Source organism: Diplotaxodon limnothrissa, linkage group LG9 (assembly GCF_057381915.1).
Source record: "Diplotaxodon limnothrissa isolate DT_005_m linkage group LG9, D_limnothrissa_male_GT1.1, whole genome shotgun sequence".
Classification (NCBI taxonomy): Eukaryota; Metazoa; Chordata; class Actinopteri; order Cichliformes; family Cichlidae; genus Diplotaxodon; species Diplotaxodon limnothrissa.
This window is the reverse complement of record NC_140604.1, coordinates 6387456-6404436: the sequence shown is the minus strand read 5'-3', so window position 1 is coordinate 6404436 and position 16981 is coordinate 6387456. Positions and strand designations below refer to the sequence as shown.

General features: G+C 38.6%; 1 protein-coding gene across 1 annotated transcript; it reads left to right on the top strand.

Annotated features, from left to right (window-relative positions):
* Positions 1-69: 69 nt before the first annotated feature.
* On the top strand, positions 70-16346 carry trdmt1 (tRNA aspartic acid methyltransferase 1). The gene is made up of 11 exons (XM_085361903.1): positions 70-163; positions 3081-3190; positions 3270-3346; positions 4579-4650; positions 5546-5611; positions 7066-7135; positions 7238-7321; positions 8867-9183; positions 10464-10521; positions 12674-12803; positions 16197-16346. Exons 1-11 carry the CDS (start codon positions 100-102, stop codon positions 16295-16297), a joined length of 1149 nt encoding a protein of 382 aa, XP_085218029.1. The 5' UTR covers positions 70-99; the 3' UTR covers positions 16298-16346.
* The last annotated feature ends 635 nt before the right edge of the window (positions 16347-16981 follow it).

Below are 16981 nucleotides of genomic sequence, written 5' to 3'. Positions count from 1 at the left end.
GGCGGTAATGTTCCGTGTTCTTTAGTTGCCTGATAACCTTTATTGAATACGAAGAAGAAATATGCACCGCATCAGCACGCCGATGTAGTTTATTTTGCCATGGACAATCTACGAGTACTCGAGTTGTATAGTGGCATTGGTGGAATGCATTATGCGTTAAAGGGTAAGCGTATTTGTGGTGGATACAAAGATTTGCTTATTTTGATTTTACTGGTCTATCCAACATGAATCCGGAAACACTGTTGGACTGCCATGCAACGCTCAAAAGTCAGGCCCGTGTTTCGGTTGAGTTTACGTATTACTTGAAGACTTGTGCTGGCTGTGGCGTGACAGCCGAAAAAAGTAGTAAGAAAATGATGACTGAGTGAATCGGAATCCTGATAGGATGGGAAAACTGCCTTTACCGTAAAGAAGAGTGTGCAGTGGGAAACATCATGCTGTTACACGTGTAGAAGTCAGCTTTGAAATATATACATTTTTTTTGTCTAGGGCTCATTTCACAAACGACATTCTTCTCACAGGATTAAGTCACTCTTTATTTTTTCAGCTAAAAAGTGCCATCGACATTAAACAAAAGGCGTTTTTACTACAGCTCCGACCAAAAGGGCTGCATGAACTGCAACAAATATAGTAGAACATATATTAACTGTTCTATAAAGAGATTTAAAGTGGCCAAAAGAACTTTCTTGATTATCATGTAGGTACAATAATGCAGAATCTTAAAGATATATACAAAATAGGCAGTTCTTTATTTTATGTATAACCCCTTCATTGATCCTATTGACTAAAGTCTACATACCAAAATAAACAAATACATTGCACATTAAATATGACACATAGACAGAGATCGACAGAGACAAGACACTCTTGTCAGTCCTTAATATCAATTATTAGCCTTTCCAATGAGTTTCTTAATCACTGGACAGATTCTGTCCAGCTGTTGCAAGGTTCTGCTCTCCATAAGATCTGATGCTACCCCAAAACAGTGCCTGTATCAGCTGAAGAAGTTCGTTCATTAAGGCTCACAGAAACTGCAGAGGAAAAGGAGACTGTTGTTTAGTCAGCTTTTAACAGAATTTCTTTTCTGAAGAACGTCAAGTACTGTGCTTTACTATGCCAGTACTGTTTGAGCTTTCTTCAGGAAGCTGATCAGCAATGTGTCAACAAGACAAGGTAACATGACAAATGCAATACATCACTTTTGTGCCAGTCACAAACAATCGATTTGTTAGCAGTTGATATTTGCATTACATGTGCTGAGTTCAAACATCAATTTTTGTATCAAAGTGACCCAACCGTCCTCTCATCACCATGAAGGTCACCACAAGTCAAAGACTCAACAGCAGCTTTCAGTGGAAGAGCCTGGCCACATCCCATTAGGTCAGAAGCGTAGAAAGAGCATACCCTTTTTGGAAATCCACAGGGTTGCGTGTCCACAAGGGTCAAACTGTCAAAGAGTTCTACTGATAAAGATGTTTAGCACAAATGACATGGACTGTAGGACATCCATTATTTGACCTCTCTGTGAGGAAGAAAGGGTGAATATTTCATGTATGAGAAAGGTAGCATTAATCTCAATTTAATTGTTATTTTTCTAGCTTCTTAACAGGCAGGAATATATTTCTTAAATTGGTATTGATTAGTAAAATAATAAGCAACAGGCCCAAAATAAATAAAAACATATTTTGGTGTTTATTTGAACCTTGCAGTTCAAAGTAACAGGCTGCTGCATACTGCTGTCATTTATGGTTGAGCCTATTTTCTCCTTTTCTCCACCAGTTCACAGCAAAGGTGGAGCTGACAGGGACGGGTAAATGAAATGATACTAATCAAGTTAAATGCAACACATTATCTCATTTTAATAGTAACAAAGACTTATTTTACATCAAATTAACGTCCCTCCAACTTCTGCATTATATAAGCATGTTTCTCTGGCCAAACACAGATTGAGAGAAGGTAGGAGTCATCGCCAGAGCATTTTAGTTGTTTTAACTCACGTTGACCACAGTTTGTGGTTAAGTTAAAAACGTACATAAAAAAGTTGTTGGTTTTAGCAGGCGTGAACGGCCTCAAAACTGCTGACTGTTTACTGTGCCATTCTATTTTGGCTCTCTCACTAGCAGAGGGTGCACTGTTGCTGACGTGTGGCGTAGGAAGAACAGAATGACATAGAACTGAATTCTGTAGAAAAGTCTCATGGTCGAAATGTTGTCACCAACACCACATCCAGCTGTTTGACTCAGGGTTGAACTGATAATTGATCCGCAGCCTGTTACAAGTATGGCTCACCACATGGCCTGACCACCACACCATACCAGAGACAGTGGAAGTAAAATTTTCATGGAATTTGGGGAGGAGATGACATTGATGAGAATGTCAGCCATGCAGACAGAGTCACAGTCGTTTCTGATCACACCTCATTTAATGATCAGTCATTTGTTAAAAAGGCTTTTGCAATCAAAAGTTTTGCAGTAGAGCACCTCACATTGAACATTGAATATAATGGGTCTCTACACACCTTTGCATGCATTCTTTCTCACACTCACCTGCCTAATATTATGTCACCATTGTGCTCCTGCTATTCCACTCTGTGCCTTTTTAGCACCCTGTGAACACCTAATAATTTAAATAGTCAGATTGCCAGTAGACAGTGGGCCTGATTGTGGGGTGTGATAGGGTCTGCTGAGGACCGGTAATCATGTTTCTGGTTTTCTTGTCACTGGTGGAATAATAAACCACATGGCTGTGTGGCATTAAGTTGAGTTGGTAATCTGGGACGTAAACAGCCATAACCAGGACTACACCATCTGTTGTCACCTGTCATTGCAATCCCTCCTGCTTTCTTTTTTTGCCTGCAGTATCTGTTGACCTGTAGAATGTAAAAAACAAAAAAACAAGCGTCTTCAAGATCCCAACTTTTTCCATCAGTGTGATTTTTTTTATTTTATTTTTTTTTAATAATCTGGTGAGAAATTAAACTGTGGAATGATCAACTAGAGCCTTAGGTAAACCCGAAAATAAAATGAAATAAGTAATACAATGCAACTCATTATTACTATTATTATTTATCCATTTTGCAGAGAGTGGCATACCTGCCCAAGTTGTAACTGCCATTGACATAAACACCACAGCAAATCAAGTCTACAAGCACAACTTCCCCGACACTCCCCTCTGGAACAAGACTATAGAGGTTAGTGATCATGGAGCGTTGGTCCATTGCTGATCAAACTATCAATCATATTTAAAATCCTTTTCTTTTCTTACTTTAGGGCATAACATTAGATGAATTCAACAAGTTGTCTTTTGATATGATATTGATGAGTCCTCCTTGCCAACCCTTTACCAGGTATGATTTCAGTGTTTTGTATGTACTAAAATCCAAAATTTTGCAATCGTGATGGTGACGTGATGAGAATGATCTCTTATTCAGAGTTAAACTATCGTGCAAAGCCTGCATCGTAAAAAAGGCAATTTTTAAGACTACAGTGGAACCCCGACTTACGAATACCCCATTTAACGAAAAATTCAAGTTACGAAGGCACTTAACGGCAAAATTTCTGCCTGTGTTACGGCAAAATGCCCGTGTAACAAAATCCGCTGGCTCTGATTGGCTGAGCCCACAATGCCTTCAGAATCATGTGACAACCCTCTTGGCTTTCGTACTTGCGCTTCGCTGTTCCACTTGAACGATGTATTGTTGTTGCAGTTAGCAATTAACCTATAGCCTATTGTTCACTCAAAAGGCGCGATGGGTGCTTCGACTTACGAAAATTTTCAACTTACAAAAGACCCTCGGGAACGAATGAATTTCTTAAGTCGGGGTTCCACTGTACTTAATTACGTAGATATAAATAAATCAATAAAAACAACCTTTTCACTAATCGTCAGATACAACAGACCATAATGAGTCTTTGTGAAGATAATATAATAAAATATTTAATATTAATATTTCTGTATGAACGGGTGACAAATTCCCTTATTTTGAGTTTTCATTGCATGTTTGTCACAGTGAAATGTGGCAGATCATCAAACAAACTTATATTTGACAAAGAAAACACAAGTGAACATAATCATCATCAGGCTGTTGTTGTGTATTATCGCTATGTAAATAAAACTGAAGCTGTATTTGGGCTTTGTCTGTAGTGTTCTTAGTGAGTTTTTCCATTTTTCAGAGAGCTGTTGATGACTTCCTATAAAAAGGAATTACACTTCCAGCCTGTAAATGACAAATGCATAGACTTTTTTTTAGTCACTATCACTACATGATGTTCAAAATTAAGACAACGTGCTTAACCCAAAAGTTTAGATTCGGGTCCCCTAACCTAAGTTCATGAGTATAAAATTAAATTTCATTTAGGGGGATAAAGGTTGACTAGTTGTATTTCACACATTTCTCCCTACCAGCAGATGCCCACTGTAAAACCCAGAAACTAGTTTCTCTCTAACAGGACTTTAACTGTCTTAGGTGCAGCGTAACACACTGAAACGGGGACCAGCTTGATATAGTCAGCCTAGAAAAAACACTTTTGTTGAGCAACTTAAAACTTGTTCCACCTTGTTTCGTTTGTTTCTCCGCAGGATAGGCCTTCAAGGGGACGTTACTGACCCCAGAACCAAGAGCTTCCTTTATGTCCTTGATCTTCTGCCAAGGTCTGAAAGATCCAAAATTTCAGTCAACTTCTGGAAACCTAAATGAAATGAAAAACTACACTAATTTTTTATTTTGCTTAACAGTCATAATACACAGCTACTTTGTTTGCTTGTAGTAGCCATTCAGATTATCAGATAGGTAGCTATCAATTTTAAGAAAATCAACCAAATTGATGTCAAACATTTGTGCTACATTTGTGCTGGCTCCTCGGTCTAGGTCGGGTTATGGGGGGCGTGGTTTGTGGCGTGGCTGCAGGGGAGGCTGACACACCTGAGTTCGATCAGCTCATCAAGCCTCCCCTGTATTAAACGTGAGGTGATTGTTGTTGTGTGTGCCTGTGGCTGAAAAGCGTGTGATGAGAGCAGCAACTGGAAATAAAGTGCGTTGGTCCGTCATTGCTGTCACACAATTGTTTCAAGCCTTGAACTCGTGCATGTTTAGGGCTGCTCTTACAGTATCCACTGATATTTTGTGAGTGTATGGCAGTTACGCACTTGTGCATGATGCTGCCGACTACACCTCTTTATTAGCCAGTTTCCCAGACATGAATTAAGCCTAGCTTAACCATTTCAAAAGTACTATAGGCTTCGGTTAATACATGACCATTTACCGGGAGCCAGCTGTTTCACAAAACACACTCAAGTCACTGTCATTGTGCTCTTTCCATCACACTGAACTTGTGCAGCAATGTAATTCTGTGTCCATGTTCATGGCTGACCATTTTGTTGGCTGCACTATTTATATATTTCATCAAATGGCAGTTCCAAACACAGATTAGCAAATGGTCCAAGGTCTCTTGATGCCAGCTGTGGTTGGATATGCAATAAGACTGATTTCTCTCAGCAAACTCTCCCATGCTTTGTTCCTAACGTGTATGTGCCATTGTGTTATTAGGCTGCAGAGGCTACCACGTTTCATCCTGCTGGAGAATGTGAAAGGCTTTGAGACCTCCTCTGCCAGGTAATTACTGGGCACACTAAGCACATGAAGGCCTGAAAGCTCAGCAAGTAACATGGAGAGTAAGCAGGGAGTCTAGAAATCTACCCATGTTTTCTCTATCTGCAAAAAAAAATCCAAAAGTAGTCTAGTAATTGTAATTGAGTAAATAGAATAATTGTATAATAATATAGTCATACTTCAGTTGTTGTGGGGGGTTTTTTCACCATATTGATTTCAGCAAACACATTTATATCCAAAATCAAAGTGCAGCATGAAAAGAACATCCACAGACATGCACTCATCTATTTAGACAACATGACGTGTTAAGAAATATTTATTTTCACCCTGTTTTTGATCAGTTTCTGACAAAGCCTGTGCTCTTTGAACTCTAAACATACTTATAGAAATGATCAAAAGAGGCCGGGCGGGATTGAAATGACATCATGTTTATGAGACATCATGATGACTTCTTGATAATCTAAAAGTCATAAAAAATGCCGACACGATTGATTGGTGTCGGTTGAATTTGGAAGTGTGCTTACTTACAAAGAAAGAACAGTCAATAATTTTTATGGTTCAGAGATTTTAATGGTGTAAGAGAGAGAATATTAACCAACAATTAAGAAAAAACATGAAAGTTACAAATTGATTTGCAAGTCGTTGAATGAAATAAATATTTGATCCTCTACAAGGATCAAATATTGGCTCCCACAAACTGGCTGTGTGCTCAATACACAGCTTAAAATCAATCAATCAATCAATCAATCAATTACAGATACATCTGATTTCAACGTATGTGTAGGTTGTTCTTCCATTCCAGCCACTCCAACACAATGGGCAAAAACAAAAAGCTGGTATATAATGTCAGGAACAAGATTATACATACCTGCACAGGCTGGAATGGTGTCACAAGTTAACAGCAAGAAGCTTGGTGACCAATGTTGGTGCGATTAATCTGAATTGCAAGAAATGCAAAACAATTGTTAAACATCCTCAGTCTGGAGCTCCATGCAAGATGTCAACTCCTGGGCTGCTGAGCATGAGATGTGTGTCGGATCGGTCCGAAACTACTTTAAAAACTTTAAAAATAAAGCTTCATTAAAAGAAAACAACTGTAAAACGACAGAATATTCTTTCTTTGTAAGTGAGCAAATTACAGATTCATTTTTTTGATAACTTCTATAGAAATTAGAATTGTAATAAAAGTTAACATGATAAAAGGATCCTTATATGAACATCTTCAATAAACAACTTTAATGCAAAATCAATACTGTGAGAAATATTATTAAATGGAATAATGCTGTAAAGAATGTTATTAATGCAATTATAATGATGCAGGTTATATGGCAGCAATAAAAGAATTTCTGTATCTCCACAGTCTCTAATTCTAAAAATTACTTTAATGATTATACAAATGTGAAAACTATACACAATTGAAGACAATAAAGACATAACTATTTTACTCAATTCTGTAGGGCACATTTGGTGAAAACGCTGACGGAGTGTGGATATACTTTCCAGGAAATCATGATCTCACCCATAAGTGTAAGAAAGACAAACTCTTACTGACTTGATTAGATTACTGAAGTTTGCTGATAATATAAAATGTTTCTTTGTGCCCATTTCACTGTTATATTCATTAATCAGGTTGGGATCCCAAATTCAAGACTTCGTTATTTTCTGATTGCAAAGATTTCCACAGAAGATTTAAACACCCAGGCACCTTCAAAGGTGAGGTATCGTGCAATGTGTAACAAAAAATTGTTATTTTGTATGTTTGTGGGGGGGTTTTTGAATATGAATATGTTCAAACAGCTGTTATGTAACAATTATATTCAGCACAATATTCCTCAATATTAATATTTTTCTCAAAAAGAGCACTTAGTAAAAATTGTTGATGTGCCAATTTACACAAGAGCTGGACTAGAAATCGTTGGCAGCAGATCTTATCGAATGATAATATGGTTATATGGACTTTCCCATATAACCAGAGGAAAAGTCAAACGGAGCTGGCGATGCAAATCAAGCATTTTGTATAAAATCAAAATGGCGTCATTTTTAAAATGCCACCAATTTGCTAGAACATTTAGAACACAGTCATATAATAATCACACAGCCAGATCATGTATGTTTGCTGCTATGGGGCCAGTAGGCATAGCAGTATTGTGTGTCACTTCTCAGACAAAACCTCTACATCAGTACTGATAAAGGAGCAGAAGAAGACAAAACTAGAAGCAAAGAAATTGCTTGTTTTTTTTGTTTTCTTTTCTTCATAGTTTTTTCCATTTTTTAAAAAAAAGCAGAGGTGACGTCAGTTTGGTGTCAGCTTTGTTGTATGGCGTGTTTGCCAGCACCGCACAGCAGATATAATGAGACCCGTAGTCTTCTTTGATGTCCACATGAAGTGTGCTGCCTGGGCCACATGTACAGTTGATGCATTGTTATGTAAATTGTCCCCAGAGGAGTCAGCAGAATCACAAGAACTTAAGAGCTATATGGACATTCGCAGTGACTCAATGACTTGAAGAAAATATTATTGTTACGTAATCGCTGTGTTCATATATATAACCTCAGTCTTAGACACTGTTTCAAAGAGGCTGAAATGAGACAGATACTTTAAATAGCCAAGAACAACTTCACTTTTCACATGAATTTTCAACGTATTCCTTATTCGCACTGGGTCATTACAGCTGGTAGCTCGGCACATTTGATTTTTTAAACATACAGATTATTTGCCCTTCCTTGCAACCTTTCCTGTCCCCTAGCAGATTTGTTTCTCGTCCTAGAAACATCTTGAGATCTTTCGCTTGTTAACCAAATATGAAAACCCAGATTTAAAGTACATTTTCTGACAATTTGATGATATCACCAACAAATGTCACAGGCTCATATGATTTGGAAAGCCTTGCATACTCAGCAGGATTCATAATTTTGATTATGTATGCATTGGTTAGCACATCAACAAGGTTTAGAGCTCCAGCTGGGTTCTCCCCAACTGTCTGGAGTTCTCCCTGTGCCTGGGTGGGTTTCTTCCATATACTCCAGCGTTTTCTCTCAGTCCAAACATATGTATGTTACTGGTGATTCTAAATTGGCCATGGATGTGAGGTAGATACAGTTTTTAAACTATGTAGAATAAAGTGTTATATGAACGTATGGTTAGATATGGTTATGAATTGTAATCTCAGGCAGTTTTAAGTGGCCACTAAGGACCCCACAGTGCTCATTTGTATATATTTATGTATGTAAGATTTTATAGAAAGTTTCTCATTTTAGATTTTAGACTTCTTCCCACATCTTGCTGAGAGTGATTCTTCTGAGCATCCTACATTTTTGAGTCCTGCCTGTCAAGGTGCCAGCCAGCCAGAGGAAGGAACTGATGTCCTGTTTAAGCTAGAGACAACAGCAGAAGCCCAGAGGAAGATTCGTCAGAACAGCAATTTGTCTGTTAAGCAGATCAAAGAATTCTTGGAACCACAAATGGAAGTAAACATGGAACCTTATCTCCTTCCTCCTAAAACACTGTTGCGATATGGTCTAGTCTTGGACATTGTTCAGCCCACATGCAGGAGGTCTGTCTGCTTCACTAAAGGGTGGGTTCATTAATTCTCTTCATCTTATCATCATTCCCTTCATTATTTTTAATGAACAATATGAATAGTAGGGGCGATCGTGGCTCAACAGTTGGCAGTTCGTCTTGTAATCGGAAGGTTGTCGGTTCGAGCCCCTGCTCCGTCAGTCTCGGTCGTTGTGCAAGACACTTCACCCGTTGCCTACTGGTGGTGGTCAGAGGGCCCGGTGGTGCCAGTGTCCGGCAGCCTCGCCTCTGTCAGTGCGCCCCAGGGCGGCCGTGGCTACAATGTAGCTGCCATCACCAGTGTGTGAATGTGTGTGTGAATGAGTGGATGACTGAATGTAGTGTAAAGCGCTTTGGGGTCCTTAGGGACTAGTAAAGCGCAATACAAATACAGGCCATTTACCATTTACCATGGTAAACAGGTTTAGCAAAGTGTGAAAAAAATTGATTGTGGAAAAAATCTTGAGCCACTATTCACTTCTTTTTATTTCTCTAGGAAAATGGGAAAGCTGCAGCAATTTATTCAAACATGTGCGAGCATACATGGAAATACAGCATACAAAAACAGAGTTAGGCAGAAAAACATAGTTAGGACATTGCACACAGAGCGTGTTCGTAAAAAGTAATGTGAAATTCCAAATTTTTCCAAACTTATCACGTAACTCAAGACTAACATTCTGTTGGTAGGAAGAGAAGAGTAGATATGACTTTTGAATCTGCTGTTCACGATGTATCTCCTTTTTTAGGCCCTCTACTTCTTTTTTCTTCCACTTGTCCAATTTCTTTTTAAGAATACACTGAACACAATGCCAAGATATGGCCAGTGTTCAGCTTACCTTTCAAACTTGTACTTTTTTTTTTTTTTTTACAGAATTTGCAGTTTGCAGTATAGACTGCTAATAACGACTCGCCTAAAGATACAAAAGCTGGTTCTTTGCCAAGTTTTCTGTAATGTGTAGACATAGCGTCCATCCCTTGGGTTACGCGCTCTTTCATGCTTGCATGATTCACAACTTGGTGTTAATGGCCTTTAAAAACGTTCAGGTACAATGACTGGAGTGAAACTGACCAAAAAGGCAACCTGTGTGTGTGTGTGTGTGTGTGTGTGTGTGTGTGTGTGTGTGTGTGTGTGTGTGTGTGTGTTACCGAAATAATTTTTTGTGTTTGTGCAATGGTTAATCCACCAGTATGCATAAAATCTTTAAAGTATTTTCGTTGCAGTGTCTATATGGTGTATAAATTAAATTAAAATGAGTAATTTTGTTATTTAACTTTGTTCATGTTGTTTCTCCATAGCTATGGCCGGTATGTGCAGGGAACAGGCTCAGTATTGCAGTGTTGCATGGAAACCAAGGTACGTTTGGGTTTTTGTAAAAGTGAACGATCTCTGTGAATGCTGCCTATTCCAGAGAAATCATAGATTAATGCTGCAGAAAAGCTAAAGAGTAAGCACACAGTTAGTTACTTTAGAGCCAAATGCACTCAGTGGGGCTATTTATTACTAAGCTGATGACTGCTCATTAGAGCTCTGAGACTCTAAACTGGATTCACTTAAACATTAAAACTTTTAGTGCCCCATAGCTTGAGATATGGAAAATGCTTTAGTTTGTTACAAAGAAGTGAAATGAATCTGATTGATTGAACAGGTATTCTTGGTGTTCTAGAAGCTGTAGTTCTCAGCAATAAGAAAAACTTGGTGAAAAGTTTGCTGTTCTAACAATATACTTTTTATTCAGAAATCAACCAAAGGCTTAATCTATATGCAAAGTGGATATGAGCTGAGCAAGTACAGTGTTGGTGTCCTGTTTTAGAATCATATATTAATGCACATAGAGCGATAAAACAGTTGTCAAATTGTTGAAAGAAAACAGATTTGGAATAAAGTTGCACCTAAAAATCGATATTTATTGCCGACTCTCATTTGGGAAACACATAGTCTTTAGACAGAACTTTCCTACTCTTCCTGCAGAGGTCCAAGGAATCTTCCAGGAATAGTGATGCTATTTTCTGGATTTTTGATTGGTCAGTAGGCAGTGATTTTATAGATGTTAATCTCTAGGGTAAATTGCCTTATACCTCGGTATAAATTGAATCACCTTCATAGTAAAGCAAACCCAGGGTAAAACCTAAAGTTACCTGCCTTCAGGCTTCTAACCCTCAGTGTCATCTAGGGATGGGTATCGTTTAGGTTTTATCTGATACCGGTGCCAAACCGGTACTTTTGAAACTGTACCGGTGCTTAAAGAATGAAGAACACAAACTTTGTCCAAAAACCTCTCATGTTTTCCACTTTTTCTTTGGTCATTTTAGCCTTTTTAGCCAGGGTGAAGGGAGTATCTGCCATCAAACAAGAAGACAGCTGCATGTAACTACGACAGTGTTTGCTAGTTCACCTTACATGCATTAATGTAATAACGTGGTTAGCCTACTCAACGTAAATTACACACGAACAACATTAAGCTACTCACGCAGAGAAGAACGGCTGCTGCATCATCATCCTCATCATTTCTGCTACACTGGCAGGGCTAGGGGCCAGGACTCTCCTCTTCGTGTTTTTGGGGGATGTTGCTAACTCCGGGTCCGATAACAGGCACCACACCCGCAGTAGATGCGCTTGGTGTGAGGTCTCGCAGCAAGCTATCAAATACGGCGCATTTTTCGGCTTTTAAAAAAAACGCTATGCGTCGCCAGGTGTTTCATCAGATTTGAGGTGTTACCTCCTTTGACAGTATCACAGTATCAGCTTAAAGCACTTGTTGCAGGCTGCTGAGTTTGCATCTTTTGCTGTGAAGTACAGCCAGACTTTGACCGCTTCGCCTTGGGCATTTTTAATCTGTAGCTCTGCTCTAAAAGAACGGACGTACCTGGACCCGCCTACTATCCTCGGAAACGTAAAATGATTGGCTAGAATTCAAAGTGTATCACAGCTCAGGGAAAAAAAGCACCAAAATAAAGCACCGAAATGTGCGCTGCTTTTCGGTCTGGTTACTACCGTTTATGTCAGAACTGGTGCCATCATGGCACCGGATACCGGTACCCATCCCTAGTGTCATCTGATGTTTTTTGTTTTTGTTTTGTTTTTTTTCACATTCCATTAATAACTCTATTTTTAAACTCAAAATTTAAGAGTAAGTCCTTGAGCAATTAAGCCCAGAAGCTTTTTACTATCTTTGAATGAGCAAAATTGAGCAAAACTCATATAAATTTATAAAGCTACATCCTAGATAGGACTCCAAAATGCACAACAGATTCGCTACTGTCATTGGTTTTGTGAATATCATCTTACTTTACAGTTACCAAAAAAATACTCGATGGCAGCCATGCCATGCTGATATTTGCATGATAAATCTGTGTATGCTAAATATAAAACCGGTCTTACCACTGTGGTGATCCTTCCCAGAAAGCTGTATGAATGGATTTAATTATTTTTTAAAAAAGAATTTTTGCATTTCCTGTGTAAGAAAGAAAAGAATCTTATGCTTGCTTTTGCTTTGTGTCCTGTGCAGATTGAAAGTGTCTTTATGGGTCTGGACCAGTGCTCTGAGGAGGAGAAACTTCAGCGGCTGTTAAAACTGAAGCTTCGTTATTTTAGTCCCAGAGAAGTAGCCAACCTCATGGGATTCCCTCAGCATTTAAGTAAGTCATAAGTCATAAATCTGTCCATTGTTGGAACTATGCGTCTTTAAGAATTCTTATGACCATTGTGCGCTATCAAAATCTACTTTCATAGATGGATAGATGTTACTCTTTGTAGGTGATCGTCTACAGTAGTACTTAATTTTTTTAACTATTTATTTAAAGGTCATGAAATGCTTAATATTTTGTTATATTGTCATTGTATAGGGGGGGCGACCGTGGCTCAGGGGGTTGGGAATCGCATCTGTAACCGGAAGGTCGCCGGTTCGATCCCTGGGCTCTCTGTTCTGGTCGTTGTGTCCTTGGGCAAGACACTTTACCCTACTTGCCTACTGGTGTTGGCCAGAGGGGCCGATGGCGCGATATGGCAGCCTCGCTTCTGTCAGTCTGCCCCAGGGCAGCTGTGGCTACAACTGTAGCTGCCTCCACCAGTGTGTGAATGTGAGAGAGAATGAATAGTGGCATTGTAAAGCGCTTTGGGTGCCTTGAAAAGCGCTATATAAATCCAATCCATTATTATTATTATTATTATTATTATTATAGATGATGATCTAGGGGATTGACTGTGGTTTTCCCATTAATACAATAAATCAGTCATTGAGTAAAATAATAGGGGTGCAAAGATACTCGTATCAATAGTGATCCGTTCGATACGGTGCTTTCGGTTCGGTACGCATATGTATCAAACAATACAAAATTTTTAATTTATTTTATCAACTTTTCTTCTGACGATGCTGTCTGTGTTGAGAGCTCAGTGGATCTGCGCTCGACTACTTCGCCTAGGCTGCACTGTTGAGCGCAGATCCACTGAGTGCAGCGCAAGCTAGCGAGACAGAAGCTAAGCTCGTTGCAACATGGCAAATTGAACCTCCCCCACCCTCATTCAGATCTGGCCTTTGGAACTATTTTGGTCTTCATGTGAAGTGTGACCCTGAAGGTAAGCACGTATGTCGGATGTGCCACGCAATGCTCAATTACATGGGTGGGAACTAGTGCGTTAGCGCAGTTAGCTCATTAACGTGTTGGCCGTCCAGCCCCACGCACGGGGCGATCCGCGGTAGCTCGTTAACGGAGATTTGCCGTGTTGTTGGGTTAACGTCATTTTAGATTAACGCTGACAGCACTAGTGGGAACACAACGAATATGACTGCACATTTACTCCGACATCATCCTAGTGCAAAGACAAGTGGAAGCAGACAAAAACAACAAGCAGGCATGCTACAAACTTTACCCGAGTCATTTAGACAGCCGTTAGCACATGATTCTCCTTATGGGGACCTGATATGTTTAATATGCTGCTGAGAATATAGCCCAGAAGAAGCGGATAGTATAGCTTTTATTTTGGAAAGAGCCATTTCTCTGTAATAAACTCTCTTTTCCAAAGATGAGTGATTTCTCGATCAGATAGATTTATTATTTTTATTACTTTGTTGTTTCAGCAACATTACATTTAAAAACTGTACGTTTGAGTTAAAATATATATTTATAATTTTAATAAATGACAAATTAAAAAAGCATGAACATTTTTTTTGTATCGAAAAAATATCGAACCGTGACACCAAAGTACCGAACCGAACCATGAATTTTGTGTATCGTTGCACCCCTATAAAATAAGCATTTAATTCTCAAGAATGACATGACTTAGTATTTTGTGGAGAAACCCTTGTTGGCAAGTACAGAGATGAGATGTTTCTTGTAGTTGGAAGAGGGATTTTGATCCAATCATCTTTACAGAAACTCTCTAAATCTTTTAGGTTTCTTGGCTCTAGCTTGGCATCTCAAAGCTTAAGCTCCCTACACAGATTTCCTATAGGCTTGAGGTCTGGAAACTGGCTAGGCCACTCCTTAATGTGGTTCTTCTTTCACCACTTCTTTGTTACCTTGGCAGTATATTTTGGGTGATTGTCGTGCTGGAAGACCCACCCATGACCCATCTTCAGTGTTCTGACTGACAGAAGCTGGTTCTCGACCCCGTCCATTGGCTTTCAGAGCAGCAAAGGCATCCTGTACACTTAGAAAAAAACAGCCCGAAACCATAACGTTCACACGTCTGCGCTTGAGTTTGGTGATGGTGTTCATCATTTCTCTTCCTCCAAACACTCAAGATGATGCCAGAGCCTTTAGGTTTCAGCTGACCATAGCAGTTTCTCCCAAGCCTTCTCTGAATAATTTAGATGTTAGTAAGCGGGCTTGTACATTTGCCTTCTTAAGCAGGGGGACCTTGCAGGCGCTGCAAGATTTCGGTCCATTACGGCATAGTGGGTTACCAGTGGTGTTCTTGGGGACTGTGGTCCTAATTGCCTTCAGATCATTAACAAGCTCCTTCTCTGTAGTTCAGCCACATACTTCATGATCATCCTCGTCCCATGGGCCAAAATATTGATTGGAACTCCAGACTGAGAGCAACTGATGGTCTTTTTATGTAACTTTCATTTCCATGTAATTGCAGTAAAATCAATTTTCATCTTCTCAGATGCCATTCAAGCTTTGTGCAGGTCTACAATCTTGTCCCCGGTGTTCTTTGACAACTGTTTGTTCTTGCACATAATGGTGGAGAGATTGAAATGGAAGAAACTGATTCAGTAGACAGGTGTGGTTTATATACATACACATGCTGGTCTGTCTCTCTCGATTAAAATGAAACTACCATTAAAGTTAGAGACTGCTCATTTCTTTGTAAGCAAACAAACTTCAAATACAGCAGGGGATCAGCAGATTTCTCTCACTGTATCTTAATATATTTTTATTCTCCTTCTAATGTAGAATATCAAACAATGTTAAGTCAGAAATATAATTATATACACAATACATGTATTGTGGCTTTATATTTTTGCCACCTATCATGGTACTACTGCTGTTAGGAAGAATACATCGTAGATGGTGTCTTTTGCAGAATTATCATTCGTTTAACAACAGACTCTGTTTTCAAGTGTAAAAGTATAAAACATAATTTACATCTAACATCTTACTTTTCTGTACAAGTTAAGAAGCCTTTTGTTACATCGAATTATTAAACATGTATTAAGCATCATATGCTTAACCTGACATACACTTGTAGGATTAGTTCCACACAACATAATTGAACTATGAAACAATGTTATTGTTTGGGCCCATACATACAGAAATGTGCTGCAATGGTTAGACACAGACTTGTAATTCATATGTTATTTTGCTGAAACATGAAGTGGATTGTATTCGTATTTGCTTGTTGTTTAATTATTTTTTTAAATACAGGTCCGTCGGCACATACACAAAGCGATTCACAAACAATTCTAGGCTAGACAGTAACATGTGGTTTATTTTTTATCTGTTTCTTCTTTTTTTAGCCATGAATAATAACGTGGCCCAGTGTTTATATATTTTCTTTATCACTTTTTTCTGTTTTGTTTGCAGTCTTTCCAGAGAAGATCCCTACCATTCAGCAGTATAGACTACTGGGAAACAGCCTCAATGTTGTTGTGGTGGCAAAACTTCTGCAGCTGTTGGTCTCCTAGCACTTCTGGGGAAGACACCATTGTTGTACATGTTTGGATTATATTACAATGCCCCTGTATAGCTGAATGTATAGTTGAGATTTTGTATGAATGGTCATTCTTTTAATATTTCTAAAACACAAAAACAGTTTTTGTGATCACCATTAGCCAATTTAAAATGAATGCCTCTCACATGTGTGTATATCTTCTGTTTCAGTGTGATTTTTTTTCTCATCACAATATATTTTCTAATAAAAATAAGTCTAAAAACTGTAGAGCACATTTTGTACAGTATTTACTCTAGAGTTATTCAACTATTCATTTATTTAACAATATTGTTATTTTTGTGAATATTGTTACATTTCTATAGTATATAAATTTATGCATTTGGTTTACTTAGTTTATTATATATACGGTTTAAACTTTAATTACTTTTTGCCTTTCTTTTTCCCCATACAGTATACTTCTGTCATTTCTGTGTATCAGTAAGTAGTATTAGTGAAATTTGGTTGCTCAAAGAAATGTAAACTTGGAATAGTTTTACGTTTATAACCTAAACGTAGTGTACATTTCTCATTGATCTCATTGGCACCCTGCTAGCTGAGCTCCATACACACTGATCCTAGCGCACAGCTTCCTGCCAAACAGGACAGCACGACAAACAGAAGTGTATATACATTTCTGTGCTGATGGGGTGCATTGTCA

What these genes read in the sequence shown, in the direction of transcription:
- trdmt1 (XM_085361903.1), top strand. Translation starts at nt 100, where the DNA reads ATGGACAATCTACGAGTACTCGAGTTGTATAGTGGCATTGGTGGAATG. An exon ending in TTTGAGACCTCCTCTGCCAG is followed by an intron (nt 5,612 to 7,065) that starts GTAATTACTGGG and finishes TCAATTCTGTAG; the next exon opens with GGCACATTTGGTGAAAACGC. An exon ending in AGTGTTGCATGGAAACCAAG is followed by an intron (nt 10,522 to 12,673) that starts GTACGTTTGGGT and finishes TGTCCTGTGCAG; the next exon opens with ATTGAAAGTGTCTTTATGGG.